This window comes from Falco punctatus, assembly GCF_963210335.1.
Source record: "Falco punctatus genome assembly, chromosome: 8".
Taxonomy (NCBI): domain Eukaryota; kingdom Metazoa; phylum Chordata; class Aves; order Falconiformes; family Falconidae; genus Falco; species Falco punctatus.
Genome location: NC_137588.1, coordinates 31205063 through 31227909, shown reverse-complemented (window position 1 = coordinate 31227909; position 22847 = coordinate 31205063). Strand labels below are relative to the sequence as shown.

General features: G+C 39.6%; 1 protein-coding gene across 1 annotated transcript; it reads right to left on the bottom strand.

The window, feature by feature from the left end:
- Positions 1–1726: 1726 nt before the first annotated feature.
- SEC22A (SEC22 homolog A, vesicle trafficking protein) lies at positions 1727–22500 on the bottom strand. The gene is made up of 8 exons (XM_080399786.1): positions 22351–22500; positions 18994–19219; positions 16632–16833; positions 14538–14701; positions 13064–13258; positions 8335–8453; positions 5620–5685; positions 1727–2085 (listed from the first exon to the last, which is right to left on the bottom strand). Exons 3-8 carry the CDS (start codon positions 16811–16813, stop codon positions 1885–1887), a joined length of 927 nt encoding a protein of 308 aa, XP_080255912.1. The 5' UTR covers positions 16814–16833; positions 18994–19219; positions 22351–22500; the 3' UTR covers positions 1727–1884.
- Between the last annotated feature and the right edge of the window lie 347 nt (positions 22501–22847).

Sequence of the window (22847 nt, the reverse complement as noted above, 5' to 3'; positions counted from 1 at the left end):
TGAACTGAATGCTAATACAAGCAAACTTCTTGGTTCTAAACAAAGGCTGTTCACTGTTCTGGATTTTTAAAATATTTGTCACATAAACATTTCCTAAAATTCTTGTATGCTTCAGTCCAGTCCTCCACTTTACCTTTTCCCCATCTTCTGGATTCCCAAAACAGAAGCACTCCATGTTCATGAACGCATTCTTCTTCTCTGTCTCAAAGCGGGGAGAGAAGAGTACTAACTGCAAAGCACATCACCTCCAACACCAATCTCTGAGCCTGCACACCAAGGTATCTTCAAGGTCTTGATCTCAGACATCAGTCCGAGACAGACATCATGAAGAATACAACACATATCGCTCCTGTTCACTTTGGATTACATATTCATTCTCTCCGTTTTATTATGCATCATTTTGTTGACTAATACCACCTATACAAAAAGAAAAGAAACTATCTAGCTCCATTCTTCTTGGTCATAATCTGACGCTAAATAATTTACAGAAACACACAACATTTTGGTATGAAGTGCCCAAAAATATTTGGCCAGAGCAACACCTCATAGCACAGCAAAGCTCTGCCAATCCCCAAATCCAACAACACGCGCAGCACGGCAACCTTCCTGCCATTAAAGCTTGCATTTCTCCCCCCACCCTCCAGCATTTCAGTGAACCTTTACATTATTCCAGGTCACGTATAAAAAAACCCTATCAATATCTATCTATTTGTATGTTATGAAACATCATAAATAACTGTCACATCATTGTAAAGAAAGCCAGTGTAATTGATGGTGGTCTGTAAGGCTGCTGTTCTATTTTCTAAGTGTTTGGGGTTTGCTAGTTGATCCATCGACTTCGGGAATATACAACTGTTCTCTCAAACACAAGTCTAGATCAAGACTGTTCTACCCCAGCACAAAACCACCCAACCCATAAAGCCAGAAGAACAAACAAAATCCCTTGTCTTTTCTTGTTTAAGCTAATCAGACTGATTTATTGTTTTCCTGTCACCAGTTGTTTATCTCAGGTTTGAGCTAATTATTCATTCATTTCTAGGAGTATATAAAAAGGACAACAGTCCAACAAGTGCGAGTCACCCCATTTACTCACCGATCCATTTCCTTTCAACCTTTTCAGAGTTCAAACACAGGAAACGTGCAAAAAACCTGGGTTAAGTGGCAAAACATTTTGAACAATTACTAAAAAGAAACCCCATCCACATAGATCACTTTCAGAGGACAATTAAAAAGAAATCATAAATGAACAAACATTAAAGTATTTATAGCACTAGACAGAGGGCCACAGGTGCCAGAAAGCTGATCCCCAGAAACGGAGTTTCCAGGTTACATTTTAATTAAAAAAAACATTAACATAAATGTCAATGTGAAACAACACATTGCAAAATTTAGTATCTTACATATTCCAAATCTAGTTTGCTAATATGCAATAATATAATTATTATTTTTATTTATTTAGCCTACCCCCTACTGCCTCACAAAGGCAAAACAGCTTTTGGAAGTGAAGAGCTTGTATGATATGCAGAACATACACTCTATACATTCCTTCCATTAACATACTTTCAAATGAAGCTTTTTTGCGCCACCAGTCAAATTCCCCAAACTTGGTGTCCCTACATATGTTTTTACTGCATGGATATAATCCATTTTCCTCCTCTAGTCCCATACTCTTCTGTGTCCTTCTTTAAAAAAAAAAAATAAAAATTTAACCATCAAGTGAAAAATATCCACAGACATCTTACATTGCTTTATTTAAAAAAAAAAAAAAAAAAAAAAAAAAAAAAGCGCCTCATCCAGACAGCTGCTTCTTTTGGAGAACAGCTTTACATTCCTGAGAGTGAGTAACTGTTGGAACAAGACTGCCTCTAAATGTTCCAGGACTTGTCACACATTGTAATCAGGGGACTTTCCCTGTGGTTGTCGCAGTCGAATTTGTAAGGTAGAAAATGCTCCCACAGTCACATGAAAGAAGAGCTGCCACAGGTTGCGCAGTTCATACAGATACATGTTACACAGGCAAATTAACCCAAAAGTCAGGAAGGATTTGGCATTTCTCCAGCCGGTGTAGTATACAAACAGGTAACACTGTCAGGGGGAAAAAAAAAAAAAAAAAGGAATCGGATTACCACATGGAAAATAACTTCCACTCAAGAAACACTATCTGGTCATTGAGAAATTACAAACCCAAAACAAGTGAAAGTCTAAATCGAACACGTAAGAACAGTATCAATTTAGCAGTCACGGAAGGGCAAAAAGTACCTGACATCAATAGAAGGTTACCGTTTGCTTCCATTAAACCCCCTCTGAGAACGATTCTCCCGTAATAATTGATTACAACCTGCAATAACGAGTGGCCCATGACAAAGGAAAGTGGATGTTCTTGGCAATCTCTGGTCAAAAGACACTCTGTGCTATCCAAGCAACGGAGAGGGAACAAGAGCCAGTGTCAAGTCTTCTTCAGGCAAAGCCATGGGAAGGACAGGGAATACACCAGGGCCCTGCAGCCAGGAACGCTCGGCGCAAGGCAGCCCCTGGACACCAACCCACTGTCCTGCAAGGGTTAACACAGAGGATTAACCGGTAGATGCAGAGAATACCCACTGCCCTTTTTCAGCTGATGCAAGATGGATCAGATTTGGAAAGAACCACGCAACATCTCTCCTGCAACCCTACCACGCTTTAAGGGTCAGTTCCTGCACGCTGTGGTGCTGCACGGAGCGTCAGGCCTGCCCACGGCTCCCTGCTCTGCCTCCTTCCTATGGCAACTGGAAATCTGTTCAAGCCTCATGCCTCAGTTTTCATCTCTAAAGGACACAGATTTTACGGAGGCATTATTTTTACCTCTGCTATTGTTCAAACAACCTCCTTGACTTCTACAAAAAGAATTGTTTGCCCCCCTCTGGATTCTAGTAATTTTTTCTGTGCTTCAAGGCAGATGACAACATCACTTGGGCTTACTTTATATTCCCAAGCTGTTCCCAGTGGATATATAACCATGCTCACACAATTTTTTTAACAGTACCCATCATCAGATTATCTAAGTGTCATTTCTGTTCTCCTAGGGCATTTGCCACATTTTATCAGAGAACCTCTACTTAATTTTTTTTCATGTTCCTCAAAAAAGGGCCAAAGCACTGTACATTTGCAACCCACCAAAGCAATTTATTGAGGTTACTTTACATTCTATTCAAAACTCAACCACTTTCTCATAAAACATACATTTCTACTGTAAGTGTGGCTGAGATTAACAAAACTACTTGTAATTTCTGGGTATCTTCAGATAGCTGAGCACTGACAGTATCAGTAAGATTTGTATGCCCTTCATTTAAAGCAAAGTAAAACTAGAAATAAGTCATCCACGTGCTTCAGAATTTAGATGCAATTCCTCTGAATCTGCTTGGCCATTTTGAGCACAGCAAATACAACCTACTTGTGCTGACAGTTTTAGAAATCATATCTAAAAGAGCGATTAGTTGCTACCAGTATCTCAGCAATAAGAATTTAAATAATTTCTTAGCATCATTGCCTCCACTGACAACTGCTTCCAAGATTAAAATAAGGGTCAGGATACGCTTCACCAAAATGATTAATAAATATGAAGGATTTAAAACTCAAAATACTATAGAAGTTTAAAAATGTTACTGCAAAATGACGTTGAATGACTGTGGTTTTCACTGAAGATCTGTTTTAAATGAATTCTGAGGCTTACCTTTTCATTAGTCTAGGTCTGAGATGCTAGAAGATTTGCCACTCACAAAACAGAGCACCAGTCAAAAGGCCAAAACACTGGTTTTAACACCTTACTATAACAAGCACTACTATGAAATTCCTGAGGGGCTTTTTTCCTCTGTTGAAGGGAAGTGTTAGCATGGCAATTACTGAGCATTGTGGGTTTGTTGGTTTTTTGGGTTTTTTTACACAGAAGGCTCCTCTGGGCTACTTCAGAAAAGAACTTGTGACTTTTTTTTTTTAATAAACGTTAAGAAGTGACTGAAGGCTCAGATCCTGACACTTTGCACGTCAGGTACAACTAAGACAGTTGTTACTTCTGTACATTTTCTTTTTCAGAAGAGACTAGAAAGCATGGAGAAACACTAGACATGTCATCAAGCCTAAAACATCATAATCCATGTAAGTCCCGTTTTTTCCCTGCACACCTAGGTTACAAACATTTTCTTGGAAACCAGAAACACGCTGCTATGTTGTCATTAACTGAACAAGACGACACAGTACGATGGACACCTTGTGGGTGAATGACAATGAAATGTGCTGCCATGCAACATACAGAATTTATCTTCCAAACCCCTAAGTGTGGCAAAGAACATCAGAACGTGCCAGATGAACTGACAGCCCTTTCAGTTCTGAAAACTGACCAATTACATATTGCAGGAATGATGCCAGAGGGTGTGGAACAAGAGACTCAACAGACACATTTTGAATATTAAGAAAAAGCTTACATTCCAAGCTGCATGGATTCTGTCTTTAAAACAGCTCTATTCAAGTCAGACAGTGGCAAGAAGACCTATGTCCTTGTGTCTCGATGCACAGACATGAATACTTTATAAAGAGTAAGGTTTCCAATTTGGGAGAGGAGGGAAGAATGTATATTTTTCACACAAAAAAAGAATGGATGTGCTCCACCTTATCTGATACGGAACAGATTGTTGACAGGGAAAATTACCACCAATCTGAAGAATTATTTAAGGCGGAAGCTGATGAAAAGCCAACAAGTGTACTGTGACATTTTGCTAGATATGAGTTATAGAGAACGGAGATTACAGGTAACCTGGACAGAAGGCTGACTGATAGAAAGGCTGAAAGAAAAAGGAAAATCCTGAGACATTATTTTATTTTATGGTCTGACACTGTACTAAACATTGGCACATGGAAACATGTAGAAACTGCATATTCCACAAGTGCAAGGGATTAAAAGTCAAAAGAATTATAATAACAGGAATTGAGCATGACAGACATTATAGTCATAGCTAAACGTTAACAGCAGTGTCACTGAATGACAAATGCCAACGGGCACCAGAATACTTTGCTACAAATTATATAGGAAAGTAAAATTCAAATGCAGAAATGGAAAACCTACAGACATGAAATGCAAAGTGAAATATCAGACCGGTGAGGGAAAACATAGTGGACAGCAGCTGAAAGCTTTGAAAAGGAAGGAGATGCACAATAATGGACAAAGTGAGGAAAATTCTCGGGTGTAGTGCCTAGGTATTACTGTATTTACTTCAAATCTTCCCAAAGGAAAGATGCAGTAAGGCATTTGTTCAGATTGTTACGTTTACTTGCACAACGAAACTACTACTTTAATTAAATTATAAAACCTCTACTGCTTGTGACTTTAGAGATAAATTGTAAGCTCCAGATAAAAAAGTACACCAAATCTCTTCATCAACTAACTGCAGAAAAATGCCAGCAAACAGAAGCTCTCTGGATCAATCTACTGTATGATAGTTCATGATTAATGAAACAGAACAACAGAGCAGAAATTATTTTTATAACCGCCCTATTCAAGTATCTGTGACATTTAAGAAAACATGATGACATTTATGCATGACTGGGTAACGTTTCTAAAATCTAGTGAATTATGCAAGCAGGACTCACCTGGTACAAACAGGCTGCTGTTCCAAGAAAAAATGCAATAACATAACTGAAATCTTCACCTTCATTCTGTGAAAATAAGACAAAAAGCCATGCTTTACAATGTTTCAGTGAAATACCAGATATTTACAGTATGAAAGTTTTCATTATTGTGCGTTAAAGTAGTCTCAAATGGAGATTTATAATAATTCCTATGCTACGCTAAGCCAAAAGAGTTAGCACTAATCATGGCTTACTTCTGCATCTGGAAAAAACCCACCGTAATCTGGAATCTGACCAAAACGTTTGTTCACAACAGACAGCTAATGCTGAGATTTTCAAAAGCCTTAAAGGAAGCCCATCTCTAACACTGGATACTTACCTTCTCCGGGTGCCCGTACAGATTCACGTCTAAACACGGGTAACTAACTACCTTTGCTACCCATTTGGCAGCACCGTGCCCTCCTCCGGCCTCGCAAAGCGGAGGCGCTGGCAGGCAAATGCGGGGGCTGGCCACCAGGGGGCGGCAGCGCCCCACACCGGCGCCCAGGGAGGCCGCTGGAAAAGGACGTTTTCTTGAAGGAAAAGATGGAAAAATGTACTTGAGGCGACAGATCTTTCTACACGCTGTGTTTAAAAAACAAAACAACAAATTCCTTCTAACTTATTCAAACGGGTGGTTATAGTTTCTATAGAGCCGAGCAGAAGAAATTTACATGCTCAGTGATTATTCTAACTGCATTTCAAACAAACATCTGCAACAATCAAAAATTTTCCCAGGAAAACAATGGGCACTCATGCAAATGTTCTTCCTGGAAAGCAAATACCATTGTGAGAAGGTGGTCCATTGGAACTAGCAGTTGTTTCTGCTCAGAAAATGTTCACGGTGAAGCATTTCCATCTGCTTTGCGGACTAGGAAAGTTACCTGCACATGAAATCCTTACCCACACAATGCAGCACGCTCCCAAACCGTATGTAAACCTCTGCCTCCGTGCTGCTGTGTATTTGCTGAAGTATAGCTACAGACTGTAACAGAGTTTTGCTAACATCAAAATAAAAACACTGATTATAAAAGGAAACACTAATTCAGAGAGAAGCTTTGGAAGGACTTCTCAGAAGTTCCACTAGTCACATTTTGGATTATTTCTCCCTAAACCTTGTGGATTTTTCCATAACCGAGTAAATTAAGAGAAATTTTAATGGATTTCTAGTGTGCCTCATTTGTCAGAAATGAAAAAATACCTTCCATCTGTACTGCCATCTATTACCTCCAGAAGCAATAACATATAGAATAAAATTAACTGGCTGCCCTATCATCACTTAAATTGGTTCACCTGACACTGGCATTCCTTCTTAAAAAAATCATCTGTGGGAAGGTAAAAACCAAGTTCTAGGAACATTTCACTAAGTGGTAGAAATCTCTTCAGTATTATTTTGTACTACAGCGTACTTTAAATTAATTCCTATTTATAAACTGAGAGAATTGTGCATAACAGAAAAATCTAAGCAGACATGTATGTTCACTATTTCATTCTTGGTTTTTCTTTAAAGAACAATCAAAACCAACTCAAAAGAAAGGCCTAGCATGGCATGCTTTCATTAACCCTGTTCATCTATTCATTAGTCTTCAGGAAACGCTGAGACCTCAAACATTACTGTTTTATTAAATCTCTTCCATATATCAATAATCATGTAAGACAACTGGAATACAGGTAACCTTCCTTACCTTACTTGCCTAAAAAAACCATTGTAACTGCAACACTTTTGATACCTAAAGTCCAGATATCTCTCTGAATAAAAAGATTATCTATCAGCCAAGATGGAGGATTCCCATTTTCTTCCAGAAAAATTCCACAGGGTTTTTAGTGTGTACCTCCATCACCACAACAGTAGAGCCATTTAATGCTCTTTTTTTTTTTTTTTTTTTGGTGGTAACAGACATGAACTTTCTGTGTGTGCTTGCAAGCACTACCTGCGTATCCATTTGAATTGCCTGAAAACATTAACCACCATTATGTTCACTGTAGCAATGAGAATACAACTAGCACAAGAAATGGAAAAGAAAGAAACTCAAAAGGCTATAGGGAGGGTCAGAGCAGAGCGCTCACATAAACAAATAAATGTCTGTTGGGAAGGATTTTTGGTGAAGGATGCGGTGGTGTTTTTGGGGGTGGGTTAGAAGAAATCACTTGACAGTCTCCCTTATACTGATCCTTTCAGCACACAAGAGAAATAAGTATCCTACTTAAAAAAGTTTATTAAAAACAAATAAACAAAAACTAAACCAAGTTTCTAAAAAACAATTTTACAAAAGCTATTTAAAGATCCCTGCTCTGCGGACCTTTCAAAAAAATTGGCCAGATTTTCAAAGCTGTTCATCATTCTTCTCAAGTGTTTTTAAATAACATCTATTAAAATTAAACGTCTCATACCCTAGCATAAATTTAGAAAACAGAACATTATGTTCACATACTCAGTGCTACCAAGGTACCTAGGGAAGGAGTCAGCCACCCACCTTCTACTGCTTTTGAAACTCAGTCTCAATGAACGATGCATCACACTTGAGAAGGATGCACAGATAACAGACAATATAGGTTTCATAAACAGAGGTCTGACCTCACAAACAGTATTTCTGAAAATAAAATTGGCAAGACTTTGTTCACATTGTAAGCATCTTCTAAGGTGATATTATCGTTGCTATGATGTGTAACTCTTAAATTCATAAACATGTACAATACCTGGAGAAGACTTTCTATGGCATGAAAGCCACGAATTAAATTCAAAGCCCCACATAACAGGCTAAGCACAAATGAGACAATCCCTGGCAGAGTCACAGGTTCCAGACGCTGATGAGGAGCTACAAAGCAAAAGATCAAAAAAAGATATCAAAAGGTCAAAGCAATGTCTTTAGAAATTTAGTAAAATAATAATCTCATTTTTCAGTGGCTTCTAGCTCAATAAGGGATCACTGAAGCAAACCACAAAATGCCAATCGTTTTTTCTAAGAAGGAGAAGCATTTTAAATACTTCAATACAAGTTTTAACAGAAACTATACTTTCCTTCAATTCACATATATAATTCTTTCATTGTATTTAGTCTTTAACTCAATACTTTCAGTTCAGCCAGTACGGTACTGAAAGCTGCCCAAACATGCCAGGAAATCAATGGCGAATGACACACTTGCTAGTGAAATTTGTCCGCAATTAGTAGCCAGGTAGTAAGTCAGTACTTAAGAGCTCCTCTCACAACATCCACTTTAACACTAATGCATTAGCAGAGCTACCGAGACTGATTTAGCTTGTTTGCCGAAGGGAACACCAAGCAAAGCTACCGCGGTCCCTACCTTAAAGAAAATACAGCTAGTGAGTGCTACCAAAGGCACAAATAGAAAGGCCGTTCTGAAACGAAGCAAGTACCTACACAACCTTATACAGACCTTCCAGATAGTGCTTAGAAGTCTCTTACAAAACACATGTTCTTTCCATGCACACCCACTCTTTCGGACTTATCTAGGGTCCTAAGAACGTAACAGTTGTGTATGTTCCTCATTACTGTCGCTTTCCATAATTAAGAACAAGTATGAAAAAACAATGCAAAACTCTTAATAGTCTAGGCAACACTGGGAAAACAATGGGACTACTGAGCCATACTGAAATCATTCTGTTCAAATCAACGAAGTGTAAAGATGTGAACAATGAGGTTAATGGACTGAAACATTAATAGAGAGAGGGGTGTCAATCCCAGTTGTTTGCATTGCACAGATCCAGAAAAAGGCTTTCCAGTTTATGAATTACAGAACCTAAAGAAAAAAATGACAAAAGCTGCTTCATATTGATCAGCAGACAGGACCATCTAATTATGAGTGTGTGATAACTTAAAAATAAACCACAAGACGAGTTCAGTTAATTCATTTGTGCTGAATTTAATAGTGTAATCAGTTGGGTGGCTGTGTTTTTTTTAAAAAAAAGCATAACTCGCGTTTAACTCTCAGAGCTTATTACTTTTCTAACTGTAGCACGTATTAGAGGAATACTACCAACAATCATTCAGTTAAGGTTAGACATGCTATTTGCATAGCAAACCATTTTTCTTCAGTGACTCCTAACTGGTGGTTTCTGTTTTGCTTTTTTTTAGACCATCTCATCTAGAGAGTGGCAAAAAGCTGAAGGTGTATATGATTGTTTTCAGCCGAAAGTAACTGCATTGCATTAACTGGTGGATAACATCAGTTCACTGCTCCCCGGGCAATCTCATTTTCCCCATGTATCAGCGTAACTTTAAAACATCATGTGTTTAAACAGTATTTAAAACACTTCTTTGAGAACAACGGGGGGAAACCTAGGGTCCTGTCAGCTGAATCAATACAGTCTATGAAGGATCATAAAGTACTAATTTTTCTCTCTTATTAAAATATGAAAACAAACCCAAAAACTTTAAAGGACATTGCATACCACTACTGATGTCATTAAGCTCTCCAGGGCTTATTAAATTTTAGTGTTACAATAAAGCAACAAGAGTCATTTAAATACAGGAAAAAAAAGGCAGAAGAGTGAAGGAGTGGCAGAGAAGGCAGGGTAAAGGACAGCTGAACTTGAGTCCGTAAATCCATATTCTTAGAAATATGATAACTGCCATATCAAAACCTTTAACACAAACCAAGGATTGAATAAAGCACATTCTGCATTAAAATGCTGACATTTAAATAGAAATTTAAGAAAACCATACAATGTGAGAAACTGCACTACTTGTAAAGATATTTATTTAAAAATAAAATCTAAAAAACCCCAACTCTTCCGGTACACCATCAGGCAAAAAGTAGCTTTGATTTTACAACTGTTCCTTTATCAAAAAACCCTCAGAAAACAGTAAATTTATCTTAACCTGAAGCATAGCACATCAGCATGTTGTCACCCTATTTCTAATGCCTGCCAACACCTACATCCACTTCTGAAGCAAAATTCTATCCATAATCTGCACACTTTATTTTTCACACATTAATGATTACCCCTATTCCTCACTACACAGCAGAACTTTCACTAAGGGAAAAGGGCTGCTATTTTCAATTACTTTAACAATACACGAGGCCTGGACGCTAGACCTCGGATACATATCCAATTACAATTATAAGCAAGTAACAGACAGTGCTCCATCAGCATCCTTAAATTCTGCTATTCTGTGTAAAAAACAAGATTTGCGTCTACCTAACTTCAGAACTCTGCATGCTATCCAACTTGACTTAACATACTTAATTCACTTAAAACAAGAAATATTTTTAACAGGCAAGCACATTCAGGAAATGGCACTAGGCAAACCATCTCTTTTAGTGAGAATTTGTTCTTAGAACAAAGGAGAAACTTTGCAGTCTAGCCAACTGAGTGGGTAGCAAACATCCAGAGAAAGTTCTTTTCAAGGGTGGAGAGAAGCAATGAATGTGAAGAACTACAAAACTATTAGCAGACTTGCTAAAAAAGACACTTATTCAATAACATCCCAAATTTGAAGAGCTGAGGAAGGAGCAAAGTGCAAACCTCTCATAATGCACAGCCCTTTGATGGTGAGTTTCTGTAACAATTCAAGGAAGTGGATAACCGAACAGAGAGATCTACGGAATTCAGAGGAAGAAGAAAGTTAAAAGTAACTTAAAGAGGGAAAACCCCCAAAGAAAGTTGACATGGAAAGAAAAGACACACAATTGCTTCTGTAAGACAGGTTGTGGAGAGGTAGGTGAAAAAAAATTGGAAGATCATCTGCCAATTATTGTTTAATTTCATTTTATAGTAAAAATGGAAATGGTCCTTACACATTTTAATTTAGGCCCATATGGTCTTCCAACACTTTTACTCCGAAAAGTGATGAAAGCCTCATCTCCTACTATATGGACAACTTAAAAATACAGCCAATTCTGACACAGGCCAAATTCTCTCATGCATACTGTTTTTTCCAATTGCAGGAAGTTTGAATCTAGACAATTTTCAGAGTTAACCAGCTGCCACTTCTGCCACCATAACCTTTTCCACAATCCAGGACTGAACTAGAACATTAAGAGGTAATGACAACATAAGCATCACAAGTGGCAAAAGAATGGTATCACAGCATCACAAACCTTTAAAAACACCCCACGCATATAAGCAGCAGACGATTAACGGTATGTACAGTGCTGCTTAAAAGATTTCACTCTTCTAAACAATTTAAACATCTTCACTCTTTTATCAATTTTTCAGAATCTCTCTCTAACACTGCTAAATTGCGACTACAAAGACGTAGTTTCAGCTGTTTCCATGCTGCCCCACAGCACCTAGAATTCTCAGGATCAGGACCAGTACAGATGGGGGCACCCTAGCAGTTTTGTTTGGTTTTCACCTTCAGTAGAAAGTAGTTTTCAATCTTCTACAGGAATCCTGACCGCTAAGTAATTAGGATAATACACTGGCAAAGACATCTTTTCTAGATAGACAGGTAGATAGATACAACAAATGCAGAAAATTATGCTGATCTCTTATATTACAGTTCTGTAGGAAGGGTTTTGATTTACAATTGCAATTTTCACCCTGCCACTGTAAAGTGAGCAGCATCTGTGCACGTCTGCCCAGGATAACTAGCCTTACAGACAGAGGTACTTTTGGAAAAAAGGGGAAGATACATTAACTAATTAAAATCAACACTCCCTTTTATTCTATTTATTATTTTGCTTCACTAAACTTGGAAGACTGAAATCATGATGACAGTTTCACATGTGGAGTCCACATATTAGCACAAGGACTTGGCGAGTTTTAAGTTTTCTGTCCTGCTGGGAAACATCTAAAGGTGGGTCTCAAACTGATTCACAGCATTCATTTCATAGCACAAACCTTTAACCCAGTTCAACCAAACAATGCCATATTTACCTCATACACGAGATTAATTAAAGTTTTTAAAAAATAATGACTACTAAAATGAACGTGGCAAGTAGATACAAAATTGCTATTATTAATATCATACACAAGGCACTTATTTTAGAGAGTACATCTTTTAGCCAGCACAGCTCTTTGGATTTTCACCATCACAGATGCTTCTCCCTCTGGCTGCTCTAACTCCCGACACTATGCTCTTAGCTTATGTCATTGGTTCTCACGTGGCAGAAATAACAAAAATTTTCATAAATCTTAAAAAGTCAGAAAAAGAAAAAAGTTCATCTTGCTAAGTGCTCATCTCCATTTGCTTATTTTCATGCAGATTTTTTTCCCCTTTAATAAAGCAGTCCATTGAATAGATCCATTTCTCCCTCTGAGAGCCTTGGGAAGATACACACTTTGAGCAGAGGACAAAAATAGACATCTAAGCTAAAATACATGTCAGGTCATGGCAGCTTTATGCTTTAAGAACATCATGGCAATAAAGCTTTTTTTAAGGAAAAAATATCAAAGACTAATGCTACTACCCTGCATCTGTCGCATTTACAGACAGAAAAACAAAAGTCTGAAACTTACCTGCAGATATCTTACCAGTACCCTTATATTCCACCGCAGAAAAATGTGCGAACCCATTAGCTGAACCAAGTTCTGACACAGAAATTTGATAAGGTGGTCTCAGTTTGATTTCTGTCTGCATGTCAGCAAGATTCATCTTTGTTGACAAAGAACGTGTGTTGTTATATCTCTGTTTGGTCCTCTGAATGAAATTATCTGGGTAAAATTTAAAATAAAAAGGTATACCCTTATGGACCTCTGTTAATTAAATAATCCAAGACCATGCAGCTCTATATACTACATACTTCACAAACTGAAATGTATTGTTTTAAATGCTTGTATTTACCTTGGCTTTTTAAATACTATTTCTGTTTTGTGACTAATATATCATGGCCTACTTAATTCCACTGTAAGAAAAATAAAAATTAAGCTCTAGAAATCTAATTACTTAATAACTGTGAATAAACTAATGACTTTTCACTGCATGGGACTGAATGCATTGCTAATACAATGGATTTACTGCACTTATTCTAGCTTTTTCATTAGTTTAATAAATATCTTTATGAAGAAATTAACTCCTACATTCAAGTATAAACTTGAGTATGAAATCTGCTTGCAAAATATTCAGGCAGAGAAAATTAATACCATATTATACAGATATAAAGACTGTAATAGACCTGCATTCTAACTTAACAAGTAGTAGAACAATGAAAGCGTTCGGGGGGGGGGAAGAAAGAAAGAAAAAAAGTGTTCATAGAAATCTTCATAAAGACAACAATGTTATACAGAAATCGTTAAAAATTGCCTGACTGAATTATAGACAGGAATTAACCAACTGCAATTATCTTCCCCCATATTTCTAAAATATTTCTGTTTGCTCTAATGCATTTTACAAGAATATTTAAAACAACTGCATAACATACAGTATTAAAGTAACAGATATTAATGGAATCTGTAGCAGCTGTTATCTGATATATATGAGATCAGCTGAATTTGGAGCTTGTATGACAGAAGATTAAATGCTTCACTATAACATAAAACAAATAAAAATCTCTCCCTTTCATGTACTGAACAAAAATTACAGCACAGCTAAGAGCAAACATGACATTGCAATCTTTTACTTGAGAAACTGACGAAGTTCAATGCCTTTACAGGTTAAGTATTTCAATGGGTACGAAGTCAAACAACTCCTAATATTACTAACTAGGAGAAAACGAGCTCCAGATTTGGTCACACAAGGCTTAAACCAAAACCTACTGGAATGAACAGAAAGATTATAAACAAGTTTAGATAAAACTCTAGTAGCCTAATTTAATGCCCACAGAAGAATTACATTATTGATTAATGGGAGTTAAATCCAGATTCTAAATACACCTGAAATCATAGCTATAAACTGCCTTGGACATTTTTGTTCTGTGTACATTAAGTTGCACATCTATTTAAATACTTATTTGTCTTAGTGCGAGAATCAAGGGGGGGAAAAAGTCAGTCTTACCAAACTCTATAAAACAGTATGGTCTGACAGCAGTGTTTGTCTTCATCATGTTGTAGGTAGTGATGAACTCTTTCTGAAGCTCATCCAGGAAGCAGAAAGCCAGGACACTGGGATAATTTTCAGTGCACAGCATCATATAGCTTACTCCCAGAGAACTTATAAAGCTATAATTGAGACAACAAATTCAAAATTTCAAATTCAAATCCAGGTAATTCATTGCTTCACTAGTCTGATCTTCTATGCTATAATCAGAAAAGCAAAAACTGCTCTGGGGTAGCAAAGGAATTAATGTTTACTGAGAACTCCAACACTATTCTAGAAGAAAAACAATTTACTTTTAGGCAATGTTGTACATGAACACCACTTTGTATCATCGTATGAGAAGCTGTGCTATACACATATGTGTAAGTGTATATATATATGTGTGGGTGTGTACACATATGTACACACTCTCACATACATGGAACAGAAAATAACATAAAGCTTTTGGGATACAGAAATACAGCAGGTTCATCCCATAATAGCTTTTCATTCATCTCAAATACAGAATATGTTATCTGGTGCATCCTGAAAATGCAAAAACTTATCTTCAGATGGGCAGGGGAGGGCAGTTGGTTCTTTCTAAAATAAGTGAGGAAATAAAACTTGTGTAGAATATGGTCTCCAAAGAAAGTTACAAGGATAGCCACAGATGGCAAACAGGAATTTAGAAAGGGACAGTTTTCAATATACATATCCCTACTGCATTTAGGCAATTCATTAAACAGAGTTCATGTTTTCATGACACAATTCTCCTCAAAATCTTGATGAATAATTTACACTATTAAAAGTAACCAAAGACAAAACTAATAAAAAAATTTCCTAGGTCTTATGCCTCATTCTTAAAAGTTTCTCTTGAACTGATCAGTTTAAAGGCCAGCTACAGCTGAGGTTTTAAAACACAAAACAAAATAAAAAATTGACTGAAAAAATTTAGTCCATGCTGAGGCTCATCCCGAGAAATACAGGAAACTCACATATTATACCAACAGAGAAGGCTGAGCACTTTCTAGGATCATTCAGGTGGTGTGCTTTCCACCACTGTAACTTCTGCATACTTGCTAGGGGTTAGGATGAAATTACTCACCTCACTGAAAACAGCCTATCTAAATTAGAATCAGAATTTAGCTCGGCTCAAGTGCAACTGAACTACCAACTACACACAGGTGCACCTAGTTACCAATACTCAGGAGAAAGGCTGCATATAAAGAAAAATTCTGAGTATACAATAGATTCAAAGAATTATTTCATGATAATACAAGTTTCACACTGCCAACAGGGGAAAAAAGACCATCTTCTGAACTATTACTTAATCAGTGTTGCCATAGAGGTAAACTATCAAATTAACTAGCTCAAAAAAATTAGGAGAAGTTATTTAAAAAAAAAAAGCAAAACAGAAAAGCATGAAAAGAAAACAAAAGCACTGTTGTGAAAGTGCTGGATGGAGCGCTAGGATAGGTAGGCTCCACTCAAGACTGCTACACACTGCCTCCACACTAGAAATCATTCCCACCCTTCCCACTTCCTCACTCCCTCTGTGCCATATGAAATAATTACTCAGTTATGCTTGGGTTTTAAGACGTATTTTCTCTGAAGTCAACAGAAATCCTGAAGGTACAATAAAAGGGCCTAATTTCATAACATCCTGACCACAAGTTTTCAGAAATACTGCATTATGAAAGTATTTCATTACTTTTTAAAAATTTGTGTAGACTAAAATGAGAAAACAAATGAGTATTTGTTGAGCTAGCATGACATAGAACAAGTCTGGTCATTTGCATGTAAGAAACAACCTTGAAATTTAAAGAAACATTTCTAGTAGGTCAAGGACTTCCTTATTTATAAAAATATTGTCTATTTCAAACTACAACTTCCACCAAAGTCTGAACAGGTTTCAAACCTTTCTACAATTTCTCAATTTCAGATTTCCAATACATGAATATTGCCCAGAATTATTCTTAGTTTCATTAATCATTAACTGTTAACTTTTTCACTTACAGACGGATACAACCCAAGACACCACAAACATATATGTATCTAAAAGAGAAGTCTTACTTTATATTATACTGCCCAGTTTTCAGAGTACATCTATCGGGAAGCTGAGAAAGTTTCTTTGAGAGCATTTTAAAATATCTTCTACATTCTTGCATTCCCGTGCTCTGGTCATAATCAGTAGATGCAGACAGTGGGAGTCCATCCCTCACACGGACCACAGAGGCAGACAAAATCATAGACATTGCCAATAGTTAACGACAACCTACAACAAAACACCAATCAGGAAGAATCAGAATTAAGGTAACAGCGGAAACAACAGAGTCAACTGTGATTAATCAAACTTCCCAAGCTGTATACTGGGCTTGCACTTAAAACGGGGCACAGGGAGGGTTTTCAACTATAACTCTGAGTCCTAACTGTCTACCACAAAGCAGCAGTACATCTGACATCAGTATCACGTTTTCAAATATTTTTCTCTGAACTGCCATAAATCCTCACCTAGAGATATCTGTGGAGATTGAAACACTATTATTTAGTACCACTGTAGCACCTGCACCCTTCAAGCTGTGAGTCTTCTCTGTTAGTAAGTCAAGAATTATAGTCTAAATAAACAATCACGATAGCTGGAGAGGAAAAATGTGTACTGTAAAGACAGACCAGATGGAAAAGCAATCCAGGTCTTGATCAAGTAATAATATTAATGTCCTTTCATGAAAATGTGTTACCGAGTACATGCTTAAGTACCCTGACAAACAGAGCCTTAACACAACTTAGATACTGTCCAATAAGAAATCAAAGATCAGGACAGCAAGGAATGTAATCCAGCTCTCCCAGCTCCCAATGGAATTTCTTAAACATGAAATGTCTTTCTTCTTATCTGGGTCTCCATTTTCTTTATATCTGCGAAATGTGTCTATCAGTATTAGGCAAATACTGAGCACGTTGAAATGGTGCTTGCAAAGCCCATGTGCTTTTACAGTATTTAATTTTCAAAACTTAATAATTAAAGCTTTGTGGAGTACATTCATTTAAAAAAGAAAATGTATATTTAAACATTTCTTGATCAGGAGGAGAAAATTTGTAGCAGGCATTTAACAGTATAAACACATAGTCTGCAGTCTTTCAAGACTGTACACACATTTTTAAAACCTTCGAGTTCTTCAAACCTCACGTTACATCAGAACATCCAAAAGTTTAGCAAGACGAGCTAAGACAGATTACTTATCTGCTAAGTATCAGTACACAAATTCGTCCTCTTACAAGTGGGCGAACTGCTAGAATTTATATGAAGCCAAAAGCAAACACTTCCTCAACTCTTAACACTGCTCTCCAGACTCCTACCATATACTACACCCATCACTTAAAGAGATTATGAAAAAAAATAGACTTTTGCCTCCCTCAGATGATGCTACTCGAGTTCCATACAGTCACAAACTGCAAAAGAAAACAGATTTCTGAATACAGCTGAAATATGCTTTTGCGTACAATACTGACATGTTTACAGCACCTTTCAAACTATGGCATTAAGGGTGCTTTACAAGCCTTAGCAACTGAAGGACTGTATTCTGAAAAGTTAGGAATCCAAATCTTCCCCAAATAGCACTGCTTCTTCACAAAAGAGAGGAAATAGCTATTTTTCCCCTGAATTCTCACCTCCCCTATTTCCCACTGCCCAAAGGTTATATATACACCAGGATACTTATTGAATAATAATCAATATTCAGGTTTTTCAAAGGTATTTGCTCTTCAGAAAAGAGGCATATAATAATGAAAACATGTTGTAATCTTCAATTTAAGAAATCCAGCTTCATTAGCAGTCACACTTCAACCTGCTTTGAGATGCATCATATTAGCTAAATAAATTCCAAATTAATAACCTCATATTTTCCTTGTATAGCATATCAGACTTTCACCAAAGCCATAACAGCAGCAGAAGCCACTGTTGCCTGTAGTCTGCTCAGTACTTTTGGCCTTTTGTCCGGTACACTTGTTATTTCAGCAGTTCACTACAAAGTGAAGTGCAAAGTGTTTTTGATCACCTGGACACAAAAACAGAAAAAAAAAATCACTTCAGGACTTGCTCCACATTAGCTTGCTGGAGTGCATCATTCTAGAAACTAAACCTCTGGCTCTAGAAACTTTTACCTATCTCTAAGTTCATGCGCACGCTCCCAGCAGAACAATTCACATGGAATGCACGTGGCACCCATTTTCTTAACTATGCTGCTAACCATATAACCATGGCAGCAGCTCAAGAGCATGACAAAATTGCAGAGGAGCTTTAAATTGTAATGGTTCTCCAACAATAACCACCTCTGTCACTTGGAACTCAATCCTGAAAGGGACTACCGGGAGCTGTATCAATATAAAACAAAGAATAGTGATGTGCTAGCAAAGTTTAAAATTCCCCTCATTAACTTACTTGCACAAAATGTAATTTCATGGATCTGCATTTCCTCTGATGAAGCAAATAACCTCATTAGCACCTAATGTGAAGAAAGGAACTCCATGTTCTGTTTTAAGAAAAGGTAGTGAATGGAGCAGCACTGCAGAGAAACTCAGAATCCTGTAGCCAGCTCCCAGAAGGAAAAATGGTGTTCTGTTCACTTTTTAAATGATCTTGATGGTTACAGTTCATGTTGAGTTATCTGATGAGATAAGAACAAACAGAAAAAGTTAATAAATGTATTTACTGGCTAACAATACTCTTCAGCTCCTTTTGTAAGGACATTGGAAAGGCCTGAAGACACCCCAGGGAGATTACTCAAGAGGTACTACAGTAAAAAAAACCTGAATAATAGAAATATTAAAATGTTTCTGTGTTCTTTAAGCAAAGTTGAGGAAGTCCCATCACTTCAACCATTTAAAATGGGAAAACATGTTATTCATCTGCACAGTACATGAGTAACTCACGGTAACACAACCTTTGACTCTGCATCCCATCATTCATCTCATACATTTAATTAATACATTTCATTAATCTATAATCTCCTCTGGTCAGAAACCTGAACACTTCAGGAACATAATACAACACACCACAGCTGTATTTCCAAAGCATTAAGACTTTCAATATTCAATCTAACAATAGTTGCTTTACTCCTGTAACTAACGACAGAGAATGTAAGTATCACTAACAACAGCACCCATGCAGGGACAACAGACAAAGCAAAGGATAAAGAGCCCTTTAGAGGTATTCTTTCAATTTTTATGCCTGTTCTGTATGTAAAAAGTATTTGCATAGATCTAGAACAAACCCAGTTACTTTCTCAAAGGCTCCTACTTTTATTTAGATAAATTAGGCTCTCTAACAGAAAGTAAGCCTCCATTAAAACCTGCCAAATCTCTTAATGTACTACGAAATCACACAAGGAAAAAATGTGTTTAGCTGAACAGTCTTGAGATCACCAGACAGCCAGAAGTACCATCATCTTAAAAACCCACCCAGTGAAAACGTGTACTTTTTCCTCAGCTTCATAACAACAGAATCAGAAAGCTACCTAAAAAAAATCAAGCTAAGGAAAGAAAATCACTTTGGTTGCAAGGTCACACATATGTAATGAGATCTGTAATACACATGCTGTTACAGAATATTCAGCCTTACTTCTTACTTGAAATTGCATTAATACAGAAAAAGAGTTTACTAGATATTCAAAATGGAAGAGCTACTTTACTCAGCTCTGAAAACAGTAAGGCTCTAAAGAAGGAGCGAAGCGATAAATTTGATATAGACTTATACAGGTTGAAATTAAAGAAAGAACATTAAAGATACAGTACTGTTTTCAGAACTATCTTTAAATGCCTTTTTTAAACATCTACTCAAAACTCCACAAAGTAATTCACCATACCATACAAATTTCACAGGTTTTCCTCCAAAAATTCTATATCCATCAAACACCTGAAGATGACAGAACACTGCACTTCCACTACCAATGGTCTCTAAATCTATCACAGGCGCAGAGAAATGAACAGGGATTGGGTTCGCTATCTCATTCTATGACAGGACTGAGGAGCATCAAACACAGCCAGCAGGTGTTAGGCTCAGGGGTACCACTGATGGTTCCTCACAAAACACGCAGTTAGCCAGTGGAACTGCTTGTCACAGGATGCTGTCGATGCTAAAATGTTATGTGAAATCAAGAGGCAACTGGAAAAGTTTCACAGGAAAACAACAAGGGTTATTAAAAAGTAAAACACTACCCTTTGCTCAGAAAGATTCCGACCCTCAAACAATCACCAACATGGAGACTATACCACAGAAGCATCACTCCATGCTTGCACTTTTCTTACATTTCCCTCTGTGTGCCTGCCTCTGGCCCATCTTTACTGATTTCCCCTTACACTGACACTGCAACAGCCCTCCCTGCAAACAGGGACTGGGAGAAATCATGGAAAAGAGGAACATGGCAAAAGCTGGCCACAGACAGGTAAGAGTCAAGTGAAATGGTCATTCCGCTGTTACTCCATCCTCCCTAAAGCTGTCCAATTTATCAGACATGTTAACCTCCGCTGCCTTCACAAATCGGAATTATCAGACGCGGCTTCAGTTTCATTTCCTCCCATGAGCTGGAAATCTCAGATGTTGGAAGCCAGAGCCTGTTTTAATGTACTTTTTTTTTTTATACATATTCAATTATGTATGTTTATTCTTGTGTTATGATGGTACTTGATCCTGAGGCAGCATCTGGAAAAGTCCCAGAAAGCGGTATACATTCCAGTCTTTTGTAACGAATTGGTCTTCCAACTTGTGACCCGACAGTAATCATTTTAGACCTATCTGGTATCTTCCCATAACTTTTTTACAAGTGTTTGAAAGTGACCTGTGAATATGGCTTGCTCAGGGTACATCAATTTTTTAAAAAGTCTAGCTTCACAAAAATGGAAAGATTTTAAGTAGATCTAGTGCAACGGCAAGCCTACCCCCCGTCCCTGCTACCCTCAGCACCAACTTAACCAAGGCGTTGTTCCTTGCCAGGATGCCTGCCCCTCAGGACAACCTTCCATAAAGTACAAAATCGGGCAATAGGTGCAAGCTGCACACCCGCCTGATGCAGAATGAAGACACAGTTTCTGTGCCTCCTTCCAGCGTACGTAACAGTGTTGGAAAAGTCACTGTCCCCACTTTTGAGCACGGTGACAGCTGCACTGTGCAGGCAGGAGCCTTTAGTTGTTCCGCTGTACACACTTCAGAAACCCACGTCACAGGGCAAGGCGCCACGGAAGGGCACGAGTGCAGCCACCCCGACAGCGACAGGCCGTAACCCTCCCCGCCGGCCCGCACAACCCCCGGTGCAGCAGGGAAAGCCGGGTTCCGGGCCGCCAAACCTGACACCAAACGGCTGACGGCCAGGCCGCCCGCCGGGAGCACGCAGATCCCTACGGAGCGACGTTTACCGACAGGCCCCGGGGGCCACCGCCGGCCCCCCGAGCCGGCCCTGCCGCCGCGCCCGGCGCTGCCCGCCCGCTGCCCCCCTCATCCCGCACGGTGGCCCCGGCAGGGCGGCGGCCGGCGCGCACAGACACCGGCGACAAGTCGCGTCGCTTCGCGGGACCGGCCCCGCGCCCGCCGCACCGGGAGCCCCCCCCCAACCCGGGCCTGCAGCCCGAAGGGGAAGGCAGGCGGCAGCCGAGACGCCGGCCCGGGGAGACCGGGCAGCCGCAGGGCCCCGCCGCGGCGCCTTCCGCCGTCCCGTCCCTCGCCCCCGCCTCACGCCGGCGGGCCCGGGGCAGCGGGCGGGCCCCGTCGCCTGGCAACGGCGCCGCGGGGAGGGACTCGAACTACCTGGCTCACCGGAGCGGCGCGGCGGCACCGGCGCGTAGTGAGGGCGGCCGCCTCCCGCCAGGCATTCTGGGTACCGGCCACGTCTGCCCCGCGCCCCCCCGCCAGTCGGCGGCGGCCGTGGCGGAGCGCCCCTCACGTGACGCGGGCGCGGGCGCGCCATTGCTCCGCCGGCCGCGCGGGGCGGGGCGGTGCCGGGGCCGCCGTGTGCCGGGGCTCGGTGCCGCGGCCCGGCCGGTCGCTCGGGGGTGGCTCGAGGCTGCAGGCGGCCCAGGTGCCGCGTCGGAGGCGCCGCTTCGCCAGGCGCGGACGCCCTGAGGGGAGGGGGGGGCCCCGTCCCGCAGCCCCCCCCGGCCGCTCGCAGCGGGGCTGCCCGGCCAGCCCTCGGCGCCTCCCGGGGCGCCGTGCCCGCAGCCTGCCGGGCGGGCCGTGTGGCCGCTGGCGGAACGGGCCGCCCGGCGCCGCTGCTTCGCGCGTCTTCGGCCGGTTCGAAATTGGCC

Bases quoted from the DNA above. Each gene is read 5' to 3' on its own strand.
- SEC22A (XM_080399786.1), bottom strand. From the start codon at position 16,813: ATGTCTATGATTTTGTCTGCCTCTGTGGTCCGTGTGAGGGATGGACTC. The intron at 13,259-14,537 runs GTAAGACTGACT...AATTTTACCCAG, and splicing joins ATACTGTTTTATAGAGTTTG to ATAATTTCATTCAGAGGACC. The intron at 2,086-5,619 runs GTGAGTCCTGCT...TCCCCCTGACAG, and splicing joins CAGCAGCCTGTTTGTACCAG to TGTTACCTGTTTGTATACTA.